At 41.3% G+C, this 20383-nt stretch overlaps 1 protein-coding gene across 1 annotated transcript; it reads right to left on the minus strand.

Moving 5' to 3' along the window:
* Positions 1-15436: 15436 nt before the first annotated feature.
* LOC112251541 (sphingosine 1-phosphate receptor 1) lies at positions 15437-19046 on the minus strand. Its single transcript, XM_042322004.1, has 2 exons — positions 18907-19046; positions 15437-18160 (listed from the first exon to the last, which is right to left on the minus strand). The coding sequence occupies exon 2, from the start codon at positions 17963-17965 to the stop codon at positions 16847-16849; it is 1119 nt and encodes a 372-aa protein (XP_042177938.1). The 5' UTR covers positions 17966-18160; positions 18907-19046; the 3' UTR covers positions 15437-16846.
* Positions 19047-20383: the final 1337 nt, after the last annotated feature.

Below are 20383 nucleotides of genomic sequence, written 5' to 3' on the forward strand. Positions count from 1 at the left end.
CCCAGAATGCATTACTTTGAAGTCAAACAGATGTTTATGGTGCTTGTAGTTCCTGATGTATTTATTTACTTATAGTAGCAAAAATGAGAAAAAAGTGCAGTAGACTATCTCTTCTTGCTTGTTAGTTTGTAAGTTGATTGATTGAAAGTTGAGGATGTTGAAAAGATCACTTTCATAACTTGACTTTCTGATATAATAAAAAGGGGGGCAGACAAATAATCCTCTAAGGAAGAATTTATGGCATTTAGTTTATAGTTCATAATCATGCAACTACGGGCAGAAAAATTGGTTTATTGGGTGTAAATGTAATTTAAAACACTGCTCTTTCTTTCCCCTCACCATCTGCTTCCCCATCCATGTCTTTTATATTAATGTTGCCCTCGATTGCCTGTTCAGTCTGATGTGCTTTCTGGACTTCAGGAGTCAGCATAGAAGACTGAAACTCTCCACCAACTTCATTAAGTACACACTTCCAAACTACTCCACAGATCAAACAAAAAATCCAACATGTCCTTTGTTTGTTTGTCTTTTTAATTGGTATACTAAATATAATTTTCCACAGTATAACTTTTTATGCCACTTTACTTGACAAACAACCCAACAGTTAAGGTATGTACAAATCTGATTGGAAATACTGCTGCTGTTGATGGCCTCAGCAATCATTTTCCTTTCCTGTCCCAGACTGAGAGGCATTGGCTGTCTGCAGTAGTGGCATTAAAGGCAGTAAATGGAACTGTTGAGTGGTCCTTGCATGGGGTGATGTACGTTTCCTTAACAATCAGTCTTCCAGATAGATGACACAGACACAGGAACCTTGGTATAAAACTCTTTAGTAATAAAATGCAATTGCAGACAGAGATTAGATACAAAGTATGTCAAATGAGAAAGACATGTCTAGACTGTGGTTTCTCACTCTACTATCTCCGCCTTGAGGCTGCGTGACTATCAGCAGGTGCAGACAATTCTCAGAACTAAAGCAGTACATCTCAATTTTCCATCATTGCGCATTGCAAGCATACAAAGGTTATCACATATATGCAGTAATCATGGCATTGGTGTAGCCCCACACCTGACCCCCAAGGTAACCCCCAAAATTCCCCCTTTTGAGACTACCTAGTCTCATATAACCATGTACAGAAATCGACGTTAGACATCTGGAACCATTCACATATAGGTAGTATAGTAATAATCCTCTGGGTCAGTTGGGCAAGCGAGAGGGTCATAGTTGGGGTCAACACCAGTGGATTCACCAAAGTGTTCATCATATGAGGCAGGTGAAGCCAATACTGTTAAACCAGGCATGGTCTTCTTCACTGCCCATTTACCAAGACAACAAAAAATCAAAACACAGCAAAAGCCTATCAACACAGGAACTACAAATGATAAGATACCCATTCAAATCTGGAATATAACATTTCCAAATTTCCCAGCTCTGCTTTTATTTTGCCCTCCTCATAAAATACAACGTTCCACAGGCCTGATCTGTCTCTGCCATTGGTCTACTCATTGAACAAACAACTCACTCATGGATTTGGGTTTAGACAACATTAACACCACAGTCCCGTTTGGGGACACTTTTCTACCTAAGTCTCGAACAAACTTTACCCACGTGTTGACAGGTCCAGCATCACCCACACAAACAAGTAGTGTGGATAGAGCCAACACAGTCAACCACCAACAACCACATGTTGTTGTCTTCCCTCTCTTATACCCCCAAGGGTTTTCAACATAAACTTGCTGATCATGTAAAACAGTTGGTTCTTCATGGCTTTGGTCTTGCCCTTCATCTTTTCAAGTCTTTGGTCTCGACTCACATCTGCTTCTGCCTCTTATTTTAGGCTGTGTCTGGCTCCATCATCTCCTGTGGGGTGAACAACTTCTGGCAGGTGGGCCAGTCAGACCTATCCTGAACTCTGACTGTGGTTGGTGTTGTCATGGTTACCTTGAATGGCCCCATCCATCTTGGTTGGTTCCATTTTCTCTTGTGGACCCGGATTTTGACCCCGTCTCCAACCTCCACAGGCAGATAGTCGGGGTCCTCACCTGGTACCTCCTCCTGAGCTTTCCTAGTGTGAGAGTGGAGAGATCTGACAATAGTACTTAGCTCTTTCATGTACTCCTTCAGCTAGAGTGAGGTCTATATGTCTGTCAGTCATGGGTCTGTGGGCGGAAACATTCATGGATATCCTGTCAAAATTGAATTTGGTGTACACCCCAGGTCTTTATTAACATAGCTGCACATTTTCATTAACACCATTGGTAAACAATCCAACCAAGATTTCTTGGTGGAGTGGCATGCCTTAGCTAACCCTTGTTTAATGGATTGGTTAGCTCTCTCGGTAACCCCATTACTCTGGGGGTGGTAGATGGACACAAATTTCTGGTCCACTCCCATCATTATGGCTATCAGCTTCACTACATCACAAGTGAAGTGGGTACCATTGTCTGCAGATAAACCCCAGGAACACCAAATCTAGGTATAATCTCCCTCACTGGTAGCTTTGCTACTGTCTTAGCTTCACAGTGTGTTGTGGGAAATGCCTCCACCCACCTTGGTGAACCTGTCAATAAGGACTAAGCAGTACCTTTTCCTTTCTTTTCTTTCTGCAAGATCTATAAAATCCATGGCAAGATGGACAAATGGTCCTCTTGGCGTAGGGAAATGACCCCGCTGTTGCCATACCAAATGAGAACCAGCATCCAAAGCCTGTCAAGATGCCAAATCATCAGTGTCTTTCCCAACAGTAGCAGAGAAGAACATAGAGTGGCTATGACACTTGGAGGCAGCCAATTTAGCAGCCTCATCTGTCATGGCGTTACCCATACTCACAACATTTCCCCCCCAGTGTGAGCAGCAACCTTCACAATAGCCAAAGCAGAGGGCAGCATCATAGCCTCCAAGAGATCTAAAACCATAGTTCTATTCCGAATAGGACTTCCACTAGCATTGTGGAAACCCCTGCTCCTCCAGACACCACACCAGGAGGGACCTATTGCATAAGCAGAATCAGAGAAAATTGTAACCCTTTCCCTTCTCCCATTTTACAGGCAGTGGTTAGTGTCAAAAGTTCAGCCTGTTGAGCTGAGAAAGTATCTGGTAATGGTTGTTGTATGTGAGTGGTTCTATCAACTGTCACAATACCAAACCCTGCATGTTTCTTCCCTGTAGTTTGATCCATATATGCAGAACCGTCAACGAAAAGCTCCAGCATCAGTCAGGCCAGTGTCAGAGAGGTCAGGCCCAGCCTTCATTGGTGTGGGACCCACTGTCTCTGCACTGCCTTTGGTTGAATCTGTCATGGCGCCCCGTGATTTTGTTTTAATCAGGTTCTATGTAATGTGGACTGAGTGACTTATCTGTATGGTACTGTAGAAAAACCCAGTTCTATCCCCGTATACGGGTAGTAGGACCTAACATAGGATGATACACCGAACGCAGTTCTATTTCCTCTAACCCCTCTTCTTCTTTAGTTTCAGTACATTTATTCACTAACCACACTACTGTAAATGGTTCCACATATGTGTGGTAAATAACCACAATTGGCTTCAATTGTATTTTAACTTCAGTACAGGGGTCTCCCTCTCTCCTCCCTTGTGGATGTAATGGAAGAGTAAACTCACAACATGTCTTTCCCAATATGCAATTCGCAAATGTATCCCTTCTTGTACTAGTCTTAAAGATTTGTTGTCTGTACCAGTCTAGATTTTTTTCAGTACATAGAAATTCTTGATATTGACTAGCTTTCATTCACTGTTATCAAATACACTCAACTCATACAACAATTGTTCCACACCAAATCTATAATCACACCAATTATACATATATCAAAACAAAACCAATAGCTTCCCTCAGGTAAGAACACCATACATAAAACCAGTGTCTTCCCTCAGATAAGAACACTATACATAAAACCTGTGCCTTCCCTCAGATAAGAACACCATACATAAAACCTGTGCCTTCCCTCAGGTAAGAACACCATGCGCATATAACACTTTCAATCACTTGTCACCCAGTACCTCAGTACTGACTTGGTTCATCCTAATCTATAACCAACTTCCTGACACAAGGTTCCATTAGACCCTCAGGAATTTCTAACTATTACACCTGGGATTCTGTGTCATTTATCACATATACATCCTATTACGGGTTTGTACATACATTTAGGTATTGACTGTTCCTGTAATTATCAACCCCATGAGTGAGGTGCCACTTACATACTGGAAAGAGTCATCAACCACACAGTGCTTTTTCTAATTTCAGACTTCTGGTTTAACATTACCTTGTAATTTGATGCGCTGCACATTGGGAACAAGATCATCCAGACGCAGTACCGTAGTCACTCTCTCCTGGCAAGCTCGCCAAATGTTGGGTGGTCCATTGCATGGTGTGATGTAAGTTTCCTTTAACAATCAGTCTTCCTGATAGATGACACAGACACAGGAACCTTGGTATAAAACTCTTTAGAAATAAAATGCAATTACAGAGATACCTCAGTAGTCTATAGTAAAGATCTGTGTGACGAAACAGGAGACAACGCTCTTTATACTAGTGGTGTGAACAACCTACCGTCGATCATACCGTAACATTATTGCATTGAATTAGATACAAAGTATCTAAAATGATAAAAACATGTCTAGACTGTGGTTTCTCACTCTACTATCTCCGCCTTGATGCTGCGTGACTATCAGCAGGTGCAGACAATTCTCAGCCTGAGAACTTAAGCAGTACATCTCCGGTGTACTTCTCGCCGCAGATGCGACAAACCGAAGGTGTGATGCTCATGTGCAGCCGCATGTGGCGGTCCAGGCTGCCCTTCTGGTTGAAGGACTTGCAGCAGTAGATGCAGGTGAGCCGAGGGAAACTGCATCAACGTTTGGTTTGAAACTACATCACCGTTTGGTATGGAAACTGCTTGGCAGTTTCCATACCAAACAGTGATGCAGCCAGTCAAGATGTTCTCAATGGTGCAGCTGTAGAACCTTTTGAGGATCTGAGGGCCATTGCCAAATCTTTTCAGCCTCCTGTTGGGAAAGAGGTATTGTTGTGCCCTCTTCACGACTGTGTTGGTGTGAGTGGGCCATGATAGATCCTTAGTGATGTGGACGAGGAACTTGAAATCCTCTACCTGCTCTACTACAGCCCCGTAAATGGGGGTATACTCGTCCATCCGTTTCCTGTAGTCTACGATCAGCTCCTTTGTCTTGCTGACGTTGAGGGAGAAGTTGTTGTCCTGGCACCACACCACCAGGTCTCTGACCTCCTCCCTATAAGCTGTCTCATCCTCGTCGGTGATCAGGCCTACCACCGTTGTGTTGTCAGCAAACTGAATGGTTTTGGAGTCGTGCACGGCCACTCAGTCGTGGGTGAACAGGGAGTACAGGAGGGGGCTAAGCACGCACCCTTGAGGGGGCCCCTGTAGGCATAATTGGCATAATTTAAGCAACTTAAGATTGAAAATAGTGGTCCCTATAAACCAGGATGAATATAACCATAGTAGACATAATAGGCACCTCCCCTCAAACCACCACTGTACATTTGTCTTTGGACACAGGCAGCCTCATAGTCACACCTCAAGGTTGTCCGTGTCCCTGCAGGGCTCTCTCCCAGCAGCTCTTGTGAGGACATGAGGAACTCATATGTGTAACCATTGGTTTGCAGCAACTTTTTCCTACCTCTATAAAGACAACAGTGTAGTCAATGGCAACTCCACACAGAACTCCCAATGAATCTCCCTCCAGAATGTCAGATGAATTCACATTGATCCATGTTACTTTTATCTGTAAAGGGGGTTGTTTGTTAGAACATGGTGAAACATTCAGTCCTCAAGCAGAATATTGCATTGCTGTCTTACCACTCCATGTTGACCTTGTGACTACCATGCCGCCTGCAGTGCAAAGGAAAGCATGTCAGCACAGTGTAACAGAGTTAGGAACGTGCCATACCTCACTCCACAGGAAGCTTGGATTGTTGCTGAGGGAGTTATCCAGTTGATACATTTTGTATAGCTCAAATGGTTTGCATGTTGTCTCGCGGGCAGTCACTTGTGTTGGCGAGACAGAGGACCCAGGTTCAAACCCATGTCAGTTACATGTCACTTCATTGAAGATTTTTCAATGTCTAGCTGTCTTCTGGACTGCTTTGAGTTCAGCGACAGACACACCTCAGAGAACTTGGCAGAGGAGCTGTTGAGAGTGGCCAGAGAATGGCAAGTAGATGGAAAAGTGGTCTGTTGTGTTAGTGACAATGCAGCTAACATATCCAAAGCCATGGAAAATTTCAAATGGACCCATCATCCATGTCTTGCCCACACAATCAACCTGATTGTAAGAGATGCTCTGAAGGTGATGAAGCCCACTGTGGACAAAGTGAAAGCAGCTGTGGAATACTTCCACAGGAGCACAGTAGGTGCTGAAAAACTAAAGTCTACACAACGCCAGATGGGGATGCCTGAGCTGAGGCCTAAACAAGACTGCACTAAAAGGTAGAATTCAACATTTTATATGTTGAAGCGGTTTCTTGAGTCAAAGGATGCCATCATGTCTACCCTGGCCATTGTCAATGCACCTGTTGATGCTCTGACCCAAGAGGAATGGGAGGTGGTGGAAGAGGTATGCAGAGTCCTGGAACCCTTTGAGCAGGTCACTGTGGAGATCAGTGGAGAGAGGTAGAGCAAGCAGTTATTACTACATCATTATTTAATCCAGTATTTTATATGTATATGAGCAATAGATCAGAATGTAGTATCAGTAGACAAAACATGAACCTGAACTAATAAGTTACTGTTCTCTCTTTTCAGCTATGTGACAGCCTCAAAAACGATACTCCTGTGTAAGGGTCTGCAGCGAATCACAGCCAGCCGCCAGAGAGAAGCAAATGTAACCACAGGACACGTGACAGAGTCGATGGACACCCTATGTTCATCAATGGACAGAAAGTTCCACAGAATGGAATATAATCACGTGCTATCCGAAACCGCTGCACTTGGAGCAGCAGGGAGGGACAACCCCAGCAGTCATCTGGCTCAGGCACCAGGTCAACAGGAAGAAGAGGGATCAGATGGAGCAGAAGCACCAGCAGTAGTGCCACAAGCGTCTGCTGTTTGGATGCTGTTTGACAAGAGAACAACTGGTGATGCAGCACGAAGGAATCCCTCAGCAGATGCCATAATGGAGGTCCGATCCTATTCGGAGGAGCAGATCCTCTGAGCTGGCAGAGGAACAAGGCCTCTGTCTACCCACGGCTTACTAAAGGCATGACAGGGAGACTCTGTATAGTGGCCACATCCGTTCCCTTTGAGAGGATCTTCTCGAAAACGGGACAAATAATTAATGAGATAAGAAACTGCACCAGCCACTCGAAAGTGAGGCAGCTTGCATTTCTGAATGCAAATCTCTCATAAAAGCAAAATATGGTCAGCATTGCTGTGTGCTGCTGGTTATAACATGGCAATAAAGAAGAGAGAGAAAAGAGGGACCAGTTTAATGTTTTAAGTGGGATTCTTCAGTTTTGCACATTGTTATTAATTTTTCTTTGATATGGTGCAATATTCTATTATTATGTTGTTCAGATTGTATTCGATTTGAATTGTTACATTTATATGCACTTTGTTTATATACATTAAAAAAGTTACACTTTAAATGCAAATGTGTAATAGCATCCTTGTTTTTTACATTTATTTTAATTTGTGGGATGCTGCAGGTTTGCAAATTGTTATTTATTTTTCTTTGATATGGTGCAATATTATTTTATGCTTTTCAGATTGTATTAGTTTTGAATGGTTAGATTTATATGCACTTTGTGAATATACATTAAAAAGTTATGCTTTAAATGCAAATGTTTAATAGCATTCTTTTTCATAACAAACCAATGCATTTTTAAATACATTGGGGTTAAGATAGAATATGATTTCATTCAATAATTTAATTAGAATTGTTTTAACACCAATCATAGTCAAACTATTACAAACTGTTTGACTTGAAAAAATCCCAAAACTTTTTTTTTTAAAGTGCCGTTTGGGAGCCAAAAGAGCTGGCTCTTTTTGGTGAGCTGAGCCAAACAGCTCACTGAAAAGAGCCGGAATGCCCATCGCTACAATGAAGTCAGTTGCATTTGATCACGTGAGGTATGGGGTCGAATGCCAGTGGTGGCACAATATTTAGATTTAAAAAAAAAATTGAAACCACACTTTCTGCACATTTTTGTTCAAATAATTATTTTAATTTAGTATAGTATACGCTTCTGTCTCACTAACCAGGTTTCCATTCAACCTTTTTTTGCAAGTAAAGTACATGTAATGTCCTGATGGAAACAGAAAATGTTTCAGTAAACTTTTCAAATATCAACAAAACAAAGTAGGCTAGACATGGTGGGATCTTTTTGTGTTGGTAAAATTAATTATTAAAGAAATGTTGGTGGAAATGCTTTTGTGAGCATATACTGATATAACAATCATATCGAAGTAAATTTGGCGTTATGAGTGTGTGATCTTCCCAATACGACTCGTCAGGCAATCATGCAGTTTATTAGGCTACAGATGAAATAAATTATGATGAACTTCACTGGGTGGTGAAAGTGCAAGGTGATGAGCTTGATGCTCATTTCCAATACATTTTGAGGGTTTTATTCTGGTGACATGATAATCAATCAATCAAATGTATTTATAAAGCCCTTTTTTTACATCAGCCGATGTCACAAAGTGCTGTACAGAAACCCAGCTTAAAACCCCAAACAGCAAGCAATGCAGATGTAGAAGCACGGTGGCTAGGAAAAACTCCCTAGAAAGGTCGGAACCTAGGAAGAAACCTAGAGAGGACCAGGCTCTGAGGGGTGGCCAGTCCTCTTCTGGCTGTGCCGGGTGGAGATTATAACAGTACATGGCCAAGATGTTCAAAAGGTCATAGATGACCAGCAGGGTCAGATAATAATAATCACAGTGGTTGTAGAGGGTGCAACAGGTCAGCACCTCAGGAGTTAATGTCAGTTGGCTTTTCATAGCCGATCACTCAGAGTTGGAGAGAGCAGTTGTGGTAGAGAGAGAGTAGAAAACAGGAGGTCCGGGACAAGGTAGCACGTCTGGAGAACAGGTCAGGGTTTCATAGCTGCTGGCAGAACAGCTGAAATTGGAGCAGCAGCACGACCAGGTGGACTGGGGACAGCAAGGAGTGATCAGGCCAGGTAGTCCTGAGGCATGGTCCTAGGCTCAGGTCCTCCGAGAGAAAGAGAAAGATAAAAAGAGAGAGAGATAGAAAGAGAAAAGGAGAGAGAGAATTAGAGGGAGCATACTTAAATTCACAAAGGACAACGGATAAAACAGGAGGATTTCGGCAAGGCCACTTTCTTGCCATGCCATTAATTCTTCTCTCCTTCTAATTCCCTTAATTTTGTGGCTGGAGTCAAATACTTTCTGTGGCACACACTACTGGTCAACATGAGCTACCAAAATGATTTGGAAGTGTACCAGGCCTTGCAGTCCCAAGATAGAAGGCGGGGGGGATTTCAGCAGGCAAGGAAATGGCCTTGCTGAAATCCCCCCACTTCTAATTTCCTTAATTTTGTCACTAGAGTCAAATACTTTTTGTGGCACACATCAGAGTCAAATACTTTCTATAGAACAAACTTCACGTCAGGATAGGAAACCGAAATTAATCATTCATGTATGTGTGTTATATTAAGCATAGAGGAGGGAGTAAAATGTAGGCAAGCAATAAACATACTAGTCGAATAAGATATGGGAGAGATGACGAATTTTGGCAAAGAGATTTATTTATAGACTAATACACTTGAAACAAATGACTGAGGATTGGTCCCATTACAGGGATTTGGCTCGGAATATATACAGCAACACCTCCCCCATAAGCATTTCTGTATCTTCTATAGTTATATCCTTGTATTGCTAGTGCTGTATCGTCAAATGAATTATCTAGGCGAGTCTCTGAAAGGGCTAATATATGAATGTTATCTGATGTTAGTAAGGTATTGATTTCATGAACCTTATTTCTAAGGCTACACATATTAATATGGGCTAGTCTCAGCCCCTTCCTGGGTAGCTTATCAGAGATAAACAATATCAAAAAAGCAAGAGAAAAAAATCTACATTCAGCAGTCCATTAATCAATTGGTGTGTGTGTTTTGCGGGGTTGAAGCAACAAACCCATAGGCTTGGCTCTCTCATCCCCTCCAGGCTTCTGGGAAGGAGGGTGGACAATGAGTCTGTCTTAGCGGATGTAAGCAATGTCCCCACGAGCTCTGGCAGCATTCATGGCTGGGATCAGTTCTTTCCTCTTCTGGCGCACAGCTTCAGGATAGTTCTCGTTGAGGAAGATATATGTTCCTCTCGTGTTTTTGGCTCTTTCCAGAACAGCTACCTTGTCCTTGAACCTCAGGAACATGACGAGTATCGTCCTGGACCTATCACCTGGGCCGGTAGTTGGTTTTCCAGTCCTGTGGGCGCACTCCACCTCAATCTTCCTGTGGGTCCATCTTCAATTTCTCTGAGATCATTTCCCTCACTTTGTCCTCAGACTTCCAAATTTTGTTGTGTTACAGCCTGAATTCAAAATCAATTAAATATATGTTTTCTCCCACCCATCTACAGACAATGACAAAGTGAAAATGTATTGAAAATGTTATTCAGAAATATCTAATTTACATAAAAAGTCAAAACATGTTCAAATAACTTTTGGCAGCACACCTGGATTGTACAATATTTTCCCATTATCCTTCAATTCTTCAAGCTCTGTCAAGTTGGTTGTTGATCATTGCTAGACAAACATTTTCAAATCTTTTTTTTTTTTTGGGGGGGGGGATTTTACCCCCCTTTTCTCCCCAATTTCGTAGTATCCAATTGTTAGTAGCTACTATCTTGGCTCATCGCTCCAACTCCCGTACGAACTCGGGAGAGACGAAGGTTGAAAGTCATGTGTCCTCCGATACACAACCCAACCAAGCCGCACTGCTTCTTAACACAGCGCGCATCCAACCCGGAAGCCAGCTGCACCAATGTGTCGGAGGAAACACCGTGCACCTGGCAACCTTGGTTAGTGCGCACTGCGCCCGGCCCACCACAGGAGTCACTGGTGCGCGATGTGACACGGATATCCCTACCGGCCAAGCCCTCCCTAACCCGGACGACGCTATGCCGGTCGCGGCCTGAGTCTCTGGTAGCACAGCTGGCGCTGCAGTACAGCGCCCTTAACCACTGCGCCAACTGGGAGGCCCCAAACATTTTCAATTCTAGTCATAGTTTGTCAAGCCGATTGAAGTAAAAACTGTAACTAGGCCAGTCAGGAACATTCAATGTCATCTTGGTAAGAAACTCCAGTGTATATTTGGCCTTGTGTTTTAGGTTATTGTCCTGCTGAAAGGTGAATTTGTCTCCCAGTGTCTGTTGGATAGCAGACTGAACCAGATTTTCTTCTAGGATTTTGCCTGTGCTTAGCTCTATTCTGTTTGTTTGTATGTAAAAAAAAACTCCCTACTCCGTGCCGATGACAAGCATACCCATAACATGATGCAGCCACCACCATGCTTAAAAATATGAAGAGTTGTACTCAGTGAGGTCTTATGTTTGGGGCAAATCCAACACAACATTTTGTATTCAGGACATAAAGTTAATTTCTTTGCCACATTTTTTTGCAATTTTACTTTAGTACCTTGTTGCAAACAGGATGCATGTTTTGGAATATTTGTATTCTGTACAGGCTTCCTTCTTTTCACTCTGTCATTTAGGTTAGTATTATGAAGTAACTACAGTGTTGTTGATCCATCATCAGTTTTCTATCACAGCCATTAAACTCTGTTTCACCAGTGGCCTCATGGTGAAAGTGTGTGAGTGAAAGTGTGGTTTCCTCACTCTCCGGCAACTTAGTTAGGGAGGACGTCTGTATTTTTGTTGTGACTGGGTGTATTGATACACCATCCAAAGTTTGGTTAATAACTTCACCATCCTCAAAGGGATATTCAATGTCTGTTTTTTTTACCGATCTACCAATAGGTGCCCTTTGTGAAGCATTGGAATACCTCCCTGGCCTTTGTTGTTTAATCTGTGTTTGAAATTCACTGCTCCACCGAGGGACCTTACAGATAATTGTATTGTATGTGTGGAGACAGAGATGAGGTAGTCATTCAAAAATAATGTTAAACACTGCTAAGTTTCATGTGAGCCCATGAAACTTATTAAGCACATTTCTACTCCTGAACTTATTTAGGTTTGCCATTGATTGACTCAAGACATTTTAGATTTTCATTTTTTAAATTAATTTGTAAACATTTCTAAAAACATCATTTTAAATTCAGGCTATAACACAACAAAATGTGGAAAAAGAAAAGGGGTGGGAAAATTTTCTGAAGGCACTGTAGGCCTAGGGTTTGACACTTTTGTTGATTTCACATTTATTCTACTCGTCAATCATTAATATGTTGGATTTACGTCTCCATCTCAACCAAAAAATCTAAGATAAAGAATCAAATCAAATCAAACTTTATTTATGACACTATTCTTTAAAGGGATACTTCAGGATTTTGGCAATGAAGCCCTTTACCTACTTCCCCAGAGTCAGATGAACTCATGGATACCACTTTTATGAGTCCAGTATGCAGGAAGTTAGAGGTAGTTTCCTGAGTCAATGCTAACTGGTGTTAGCACAATGACTGGAAGTCTATGGGTATCTGCTAGCATTCATGGGCATTTGCTTCCAGTCATTGCAGTCTATGAGCATCAGCTAGCATGCTAGCTGAAACCCATAGACTTCTAGTTATTGCACTAACGCTAGTTAGAAATTGCACTAGCGCTAGTTAGTAACTTCCTTCAAACTGAACGCAGAGACATAAAAATGATATCCACGAGTTCACCTGACTCTGGGGAATTAGATAAAGGGCCTCCTTGCCAAAATCCCGGAGTAGCCCTTCAACTTAGATTTTGGGTTGAGATGGAGATGTGAGTCCAACATATCAATTATTCATGTGTAGACAACTGGAAAACTGTGTTTTCTTGTCAACTCAATTAAATATCAACATTTGAAGGAGATCTGCTGCTTGTATAGTTCCATCTGTGACAATGACTTGGGGATCTTATTCAATCTGCATTGCAGAAGTTCAGCTTTACATTGTGATTGAAATTTAAAGGCAATGTTCCACTTTAGCAGAGACTGCATTTACAGTAAACGCTGCATATGTCGGCTCAATCGGAAATGACCTTTAAATGTGTGTACAGAATCTTTACAGATTGAATAGAGCCCTTAGTCTGGCTTGAATTCTACAAATTAAAAATGTATATGTTAGATTCACGTCTCCTGTTAATGTTGAGTAATCAACCGATTCAATATTACTTCTGTAATACAGTAAATAGCCTAAAGTTAAGGCTAACTTAAAGTAATGTAACAGTATTTATTCACCCTTAAAATGAGTAACACAATCATGGCAACATTTTGAGGTTACTGTAACTATACATGTCTTCTTATGTAGTCATAGAAACCAAGCAAGTTCAAGATGGCATGCAAAAGTTGCATGTTTGTGGAGATCTTCACAATTGCTATAATAATCAGTGCGGAATCTCGAACAGCATTGATCACTTGCACTATGTACTTTTAATGTAATCGCAACTGCAATCCAGGTCATTTGGTTGTGGTGTTAGATGAAGCACAGTGATAACACATTAAGTTGTTGTATAAATACAAAATATTTGACATTGTATTCCCATTATAATTTTGTTTTGCTTTTAAATGTTGAAAGTGCAATAATGACACATTTAGATGACATCTACACCAAAAATCTAACATTTCCATTGGAATTTGGTTGTGCTTTTAGATGGTTGAAGGCACAGTGATAAAACATTGGAAATTCAACAAACTTCTGGCTGTCTTTTTCAGTGGGTGAGTAAAGGTTGAAATGTCATTGAAATGTCCACATTGAAATGACGTGGTATGCCTAGTGGGAGGATCTCATCATGTGTTACACCTGTTACATACAGAATTAAATATACAGAAAAAGAAATGAACATTTGGTCCCAAAAACGGTCAAGGAATCTGCTTTATGAAGCAATAACAGCAGATAGCCATAGGGGGCGCTAAGTATCTTAATTATTGTAAATCAGAACTAGACTTGAGTGCCACGCATAGTCTTAGACTAAAGTTTAAATAGGTGTGCCCCCAAGATTACCCCAAGAAATGAGAGGGCTTAATCTATCCAGCTTGCCCTCTGGGAGCTGGATAGAGTCTACCTGAGGGAAGAAGCTGGTATTCAGAATGAAGTAGCCTACATGGGAGGGGTCAGCGTTGATTTGAATGCTGTCATACACCCATGACTGGTACACTACTCTCTATTACAGCACGATGAAACAATACATGTTTCCTGGTCAACTCCAAAGACCCAGAGTATGTGTAAAATATATTCATTGTTGAACTTTGGAGCAAAAGCTAATTTCTTAACAGGAAAATTAATTAATTGTCATACTTGAGTAAAAGTAAAGATGGCTTTATAGAAAATGACTCAAGTAAAAGTGAAAGTCACCTAGTAAAATACTACTTGAGTAAAAGTCTAAAAGTATTTGGTTTTAAATATACTTACAAGTAAAGGTAATTGCTAAAATATACTTAAGTATGAAAAGTAAAAGTATAAATAATTTCAAATTCCTTATATTAAGCAAGCCAGATTGCACAATTTTCTTGTTTTTTTAATTTACAGGGGCCCACTCCAACAAATTTACAATTCAAGCATTTGTGTTCAGTGAGTCCACCAGATCAGAGGAATGACCAGGGATGACCAGGGATGTTCTCTTGATAAGTGCGTGAATTGGACCATTTTCCTATCCTGCTAAACATTCAAAATGTAACGAGTACTTTTAGGTGTCAGGGAAAATGTATGGAGTAACAACTACATTATTTTCTTTGGGAATGTAGTGAAGTAAAAGTTGTCAAAAATATAAATAAATAAATATAAGTAGTACTTTTAAGTATTTTTTACTTAAGCACTTTACACCACATATCTGGACAAATGTTGAATGGAACACCAGACAGCAACAGTATTCAATACTGGTATTCTAAATCGAACATGTCATCAGAGGTCCTTGTGTTGGTTTTGATAGTTTTTGTTCAACTTCATTTTTGTTATTGCTTGCCAGTTTATCGGTTTGACAGAGAGCCGGCTGGGGACGAGATAACCCTCTGCCCTCATCTCCTGTTCTGCTGAAACAGCTGGGTAAGTTTCCTTCGGTGGTGGACCTGTCCCCCAAACTACTTGCTTTAGAGGATTATCCTATTATTAACAGATATTTATCCTATTCTCACTACTGTCCCCCATCTTTAGGTGGCAGAACTTATTTCTGTAACAAAATGACAACTTCCTTGGTAAAAAAATAAATAATTTTGCTTTAATGTCACAACATTCTGTACTGGGCCTACCATACCAGGTCTCAGTGTGCATTAAGAGAAGACAACAATAACCTTTTTTATTTCCAATATTTATTAAGAGCTAACCAAAACATTGAAACAAAAACACGTGCAAAATATGACTTGGGGTCACATGGAAGTTTGGCAAACTGATTAATTGACAACTGACAAGCGCTATTGTACTTGTCCGTTGGTGTTTTACGGTTCTAAATAACACATATTTACTAACTGAACAAACCATAGGCGGTTTCACCGAACTATTCCAGTGAGCTATTGATGATGTGTGTGCCCACAGTAAGGTCTATATTCACTTCTTCCTTTATGAAAAATGTAAGTCATTATTGGGGTCGGTGCTTTCAACAATGGACGACTGCTATTGAGTTTATCCTTATATGTCAATCTCTTGTGTTTTTTTTCGACCTCATGTCCTTCCCTAATATTGGGGCATGCTGGTTTTCACAAGAGAGTGGAAACCGAGGAACAGGCAAATATGGAAAATGTTGAATGGCTGGAGCCACAGTATCTACAAAATCTGAAAGGAATCCTCCTTTATTAAGGCAGATAAAAAGAAATCATAACTGGAAAAAGAAAGACGACCTTTGTCACACATCAACCAGAATATAAATTATTATTGCAACTACATTGCATCGCTACAAAGATAACTTGTATCGAATAAGAGTGAAATAAAACAAATTACAAGTACAAAACACATTCTTAATCAAGGGGTAGAATTTACATTGTACTAGCCTTCAGAGTTAAGTCGAAGAAACACGAGAGCTTCATTAATTGTATTTCTTAAACGTTTCAATAAGAACAATTAACGCTGCTAACTATTGTCACACTTCCATCAACACCTTAGAGAATCAGTAAACACCTATAATTGGTTGATGGTTTTTAATGAGCCTTTTTACAACAAGTGCTGCACTCAATACATAAAAAATACCTTTGACTAAAATGGCTTCTTCTCAATCTGTAAAAAGAACATGGTTGAACTCAATACTGAGAAGTCAGGTTTACACGTTGGGTGCTGTACTGTAAGTGCTTCCCCATGACATTGTCTTTTGAATATGAAAATATTCAGTTCAGTGCTGGCCGTCCTCAACGTGTGGGGGGGGGGACTCTTTCAGTTCTACTCTCTAGCATGGGCTACTGGATGGCCAGAGATATTCACTTTCTTCCAGTTTAGCCCTTTTTTCTGATGAGTTTCTTCTCATGCATCAAAGACAGACCCTTTGAGAAATGATCAAACAAAAGGAGACTAAAGAGGCAACTTACACACTGTACATAGACACAACCACAGTGCAACAAAACCACATACAAACACTCACACTCTACTTATACACATATATACATAATGTACACACACACACACACACTTGCACACTGCGCAAAAACATATATACACACATCCACATTCCCTAAGCAGTGGAGCTAATTTTCTCACAACAGTCCACAAGGCCCTTTAAGAAGAGGAGGTGATATTCCCAGAGGATACGACGGTCTCCCTCGGCGAGTACTCTGGCTCGTCCTTATTGGGGTGGGACGAGTTGTCCGACTTGCTTCGGCTGAACTCTGCACCCATGATGGGCCGAGAGAACTTGCCAGAGGGCCGGGTGCAGACACTGCAGCACATGAGCGTTTTTAGGAAGGCGCGGCGCATCTCGTTGCTGGTGAGCGTGTAGATGAGGGGGTTCATTGCCGAGTTGAGCACGGCCAGGGCCAGGAACCACTCGGCTTTGTACAGGATGGCACACATGCGGATGTCGCAGGCCACGTCCAGCAACAGGAGGATGAAGAGTGGAGCCCAGCAGGCAATGAAACAGCTCAGCACGATGATCACGGTCTTCAGCAGGGCCATGGACTTCTCCGAGCTCTTACTGCTAGCGCTACCCCCGCCGCGGCCGTTAGAGACCTTGCGGAACACCAGCTTGCGGCTGCGGGTGCGCACCAGGGCGTAGATGCGCGCGTACAGGACCACGATGGCCATGAGGATGACACTGAAGACGGTGGTGCAGAACAGGATGTAGGTCTTGTGGTAGAGCGGCAGTACGGTGGAGCAGCTGGGCATGCTCTGGATGCAGTTCCAGCCCATGATGGGCAGGCCGCCCAAGATGGCTGCAATCAGCCACACGGTGCTGATGAGCATGAAGACACGGCACGTGTTGCCATTGTTGTGCAACTTCATCTTCAGCATGGTGAGGTGGCGCTCGATGGCGATGGCCAGCAGGCTGAAGACTGAGGCTGCCAGGGCCACAAACATACTCCCCTCCCGGAAGAACCACTGTGTGGGGGTCAGTTTGTATGTGTTGGCACCTGACAGCAGGATGTTGGCAGTGTACACCACACCAGCCAGCAAGTCTGATAGGGCTAAGTTCCCAATAAAGTAGTACATGGGCTTGTGGAACTTCTTGGTCCTCCAAATGGTAAGCAGGACCAAGACATTCTCAAGGATAATGAAGCAACATACAATGATGAAAACCACAGAGTCCGCTTTGAGTCTGGAATCCTGCTCCACTTTCCGGAGCTTCCCTGTGAAGTTGTAGTGTCTGGCTATTAAGTCGGAATACATCGAGTCACCCATGGCTCTGATTTGAATTTAAATCCTATAAATTCTGTAGTCCACCACTTAGTCCACTGAGGGGCGATGGCAGGCCAAGGCACAGCTGGCAATGGTATTCCTTAGCACTTGATAGGTTGTCATTGCAGACACACAATCAAATAATCCTTATTGCCACAGGATGTTCTGAGTATGATCTTGGACTCCATCATGAAACTCCTTTAAAAAAAAGGGAAAATACCGATTTAGAACAGTCATAAAAAATAAAATAAAATGTATAAAATAAAATACTATTTAATACTCCTTCACTTTTATGTGAGATGAGGACTGACGATTCAGTAGACTAATTCAGCATAAAATACAAATACAGAACAAAAGTCCTTGTAAAAACAAGTGAATGGGAGACAGAGGCAATTATTTTGTCCAATAGTTAATTAGGGTACATTGTCTTGTAGAAATATGTGATCAAATAAAAGCAAACGAACAGAAAAGTCGGTAAACCTGGCCGATTCTTTGTGGATATGATATTTAGTATGGTAACTTCTGGACTGTATGCTGAATTCCACAAGATGGAAAAGCATCGCACTGATGCATGAGCTAAATTATCATCATGATATGCTATTTTGAACTGTGCTAAGAATGAGACGGGGGGGAAGCTATGCACTTATTCAATGCTATTTTTTTTAGCGTTTTTAAAAAAATCCATAAACTTCAGAAAAAAACATGCAATAACTATGTAACGGAATCTCTCAACATGAACTTGAAATGCGATGGAAACTCACGTTATTTTGTTCTAACGTATTTTTTTCGATTCCTTCTGTTTTTAAGATATGATTATTATTAACTTAAATTAACTTAAAGGCACAACTTTGATTTGCATTCTTATTGATGACCAGACGCCAAAACTAATTCGGCCATGTACATTAATAAAATCTAGTCTAGAAATTAAGTAAATGTTTCCTTACCATAATAGTGGTCATCAATGAGAATATTCCAAGTATCAACCTATATTTGCACAAATCCTCGAATCAGAAACTTTTTTATATTTTCCAGCGGCTGAGTTCTGTGTGTTTGCTGCGTGATTTCATGGAATGAGCACCGTGCGCAAGAGAGGCTGAGTAAAAGCAAATCTTTTTGTCAGTTTATACCCCCCCCGCCCCCCTTCCCAAAAAAGGAAGACTCCACCCAAAAACTATAGTTGGTATTTGTTTCATTAGTCCATTGTTGATATTTGACCTACTCTTTCAAAGGTTTCTCTTTATTTGTACTTGGTTTTTTTTAACATTGTACAACAATAGTGAAGACATCAAAACAATGAAAGAACACAGACGGAATCAGGTAGTAACCAAAAAAAGTGTTAAAATATATTTTAGATTTTAGATTCTTCAAAGTAGCCACCCTTTGCCTTGATGACAGCTTTGCACGCTCTTGGCATTCTCTCAACCAGCTTCACCTGGAATGCTTTTCCAACAGTCTTGAAGGAGTTCCCACATATGCTGAGCACTTGTTGGCTGCTTTTCCTTCACTCTGTTGTCCAACTCATCCCAAACCATCTTAAATGGGTTGAGGTCTGGTGATTGTGGCCAGGTCATCTGATGCAGCATTCCAAATAGCCCTTATACAGCCTGGAGGTGTGTTGGGTCATTGTCCTGTTGAAAAACAAATGATAGTCCTACTAAGCGCAAACCAAATGGGATGGCGTATCGCTGCAGAATGCTGTGGTAGCCAAGCTGGTTAAGTGTGCCTTGAATTCTAAATAAATCACTGGCAGTGTCACCAGCAAAGTACCCCCATAGCATCACACCTCCTCCTCCATGCTTCACGATGGGAACCACACATGCAGAGATCACCCGTTCACATACTATGTGTCTCACAAAGACACAGAGGTTGAAACCAAAAATCTCACATTTGGACTCATCAGAACAAAGGACAGATTTCCACAAGTCTAATGTCAATTTCTCATGTTTCTTGTCCCAAGCAAGTCTCTTCTTATTATTGGTGTCCTTTAGTAGGGATTTATTTGCAGCAATTCGACCATGAAGCCCTGATTCACACAGTCTCCTCTGAACAGTTGATGTTGAGATGTGTCTGTTACTTGAACTCTGTGAAGCATTTATTTGGACTGAGGCTGGTAACTCTAATAAACGTATCTTCTGCTGCAGAGGTAATTCAGCGTCTTCCTTTGCTGTGGCAGTCTACATGGGAGCAAGTTTCATCATAGCGCTTGATGTGGTGCAGAACACAAATATATGTGCCTTAAAATAACGTTTTTTCAATTAATATTTCAAATCATTTGTAGATTTACAATCTTTAAATAATAAAGACAGTGATAATAATGAGAATATTTGTCCATCATAATAATAATCATAAATGCTGGGCAACTGGTACAACCTAAACCAACTAAAATCATCATCATCATGATCATCATCACTTTAGTAGGTC

Source organism: Oncorhynchus tshawytscha, linkage group LG05 (genome assembly GCF_018296145.1).
Source record: "Oncorhynchus tshawytscha isolate Ot180627B linkage group LG05, Otsh_v2.0, whole genome shotgun sequence".
NCBI lineage: Eukaryota > Metazoa > Chordata > Actinopteri > Salmoniformes > Salmonidae > Oncorhynchus > Oncorhynchus tshawytscha.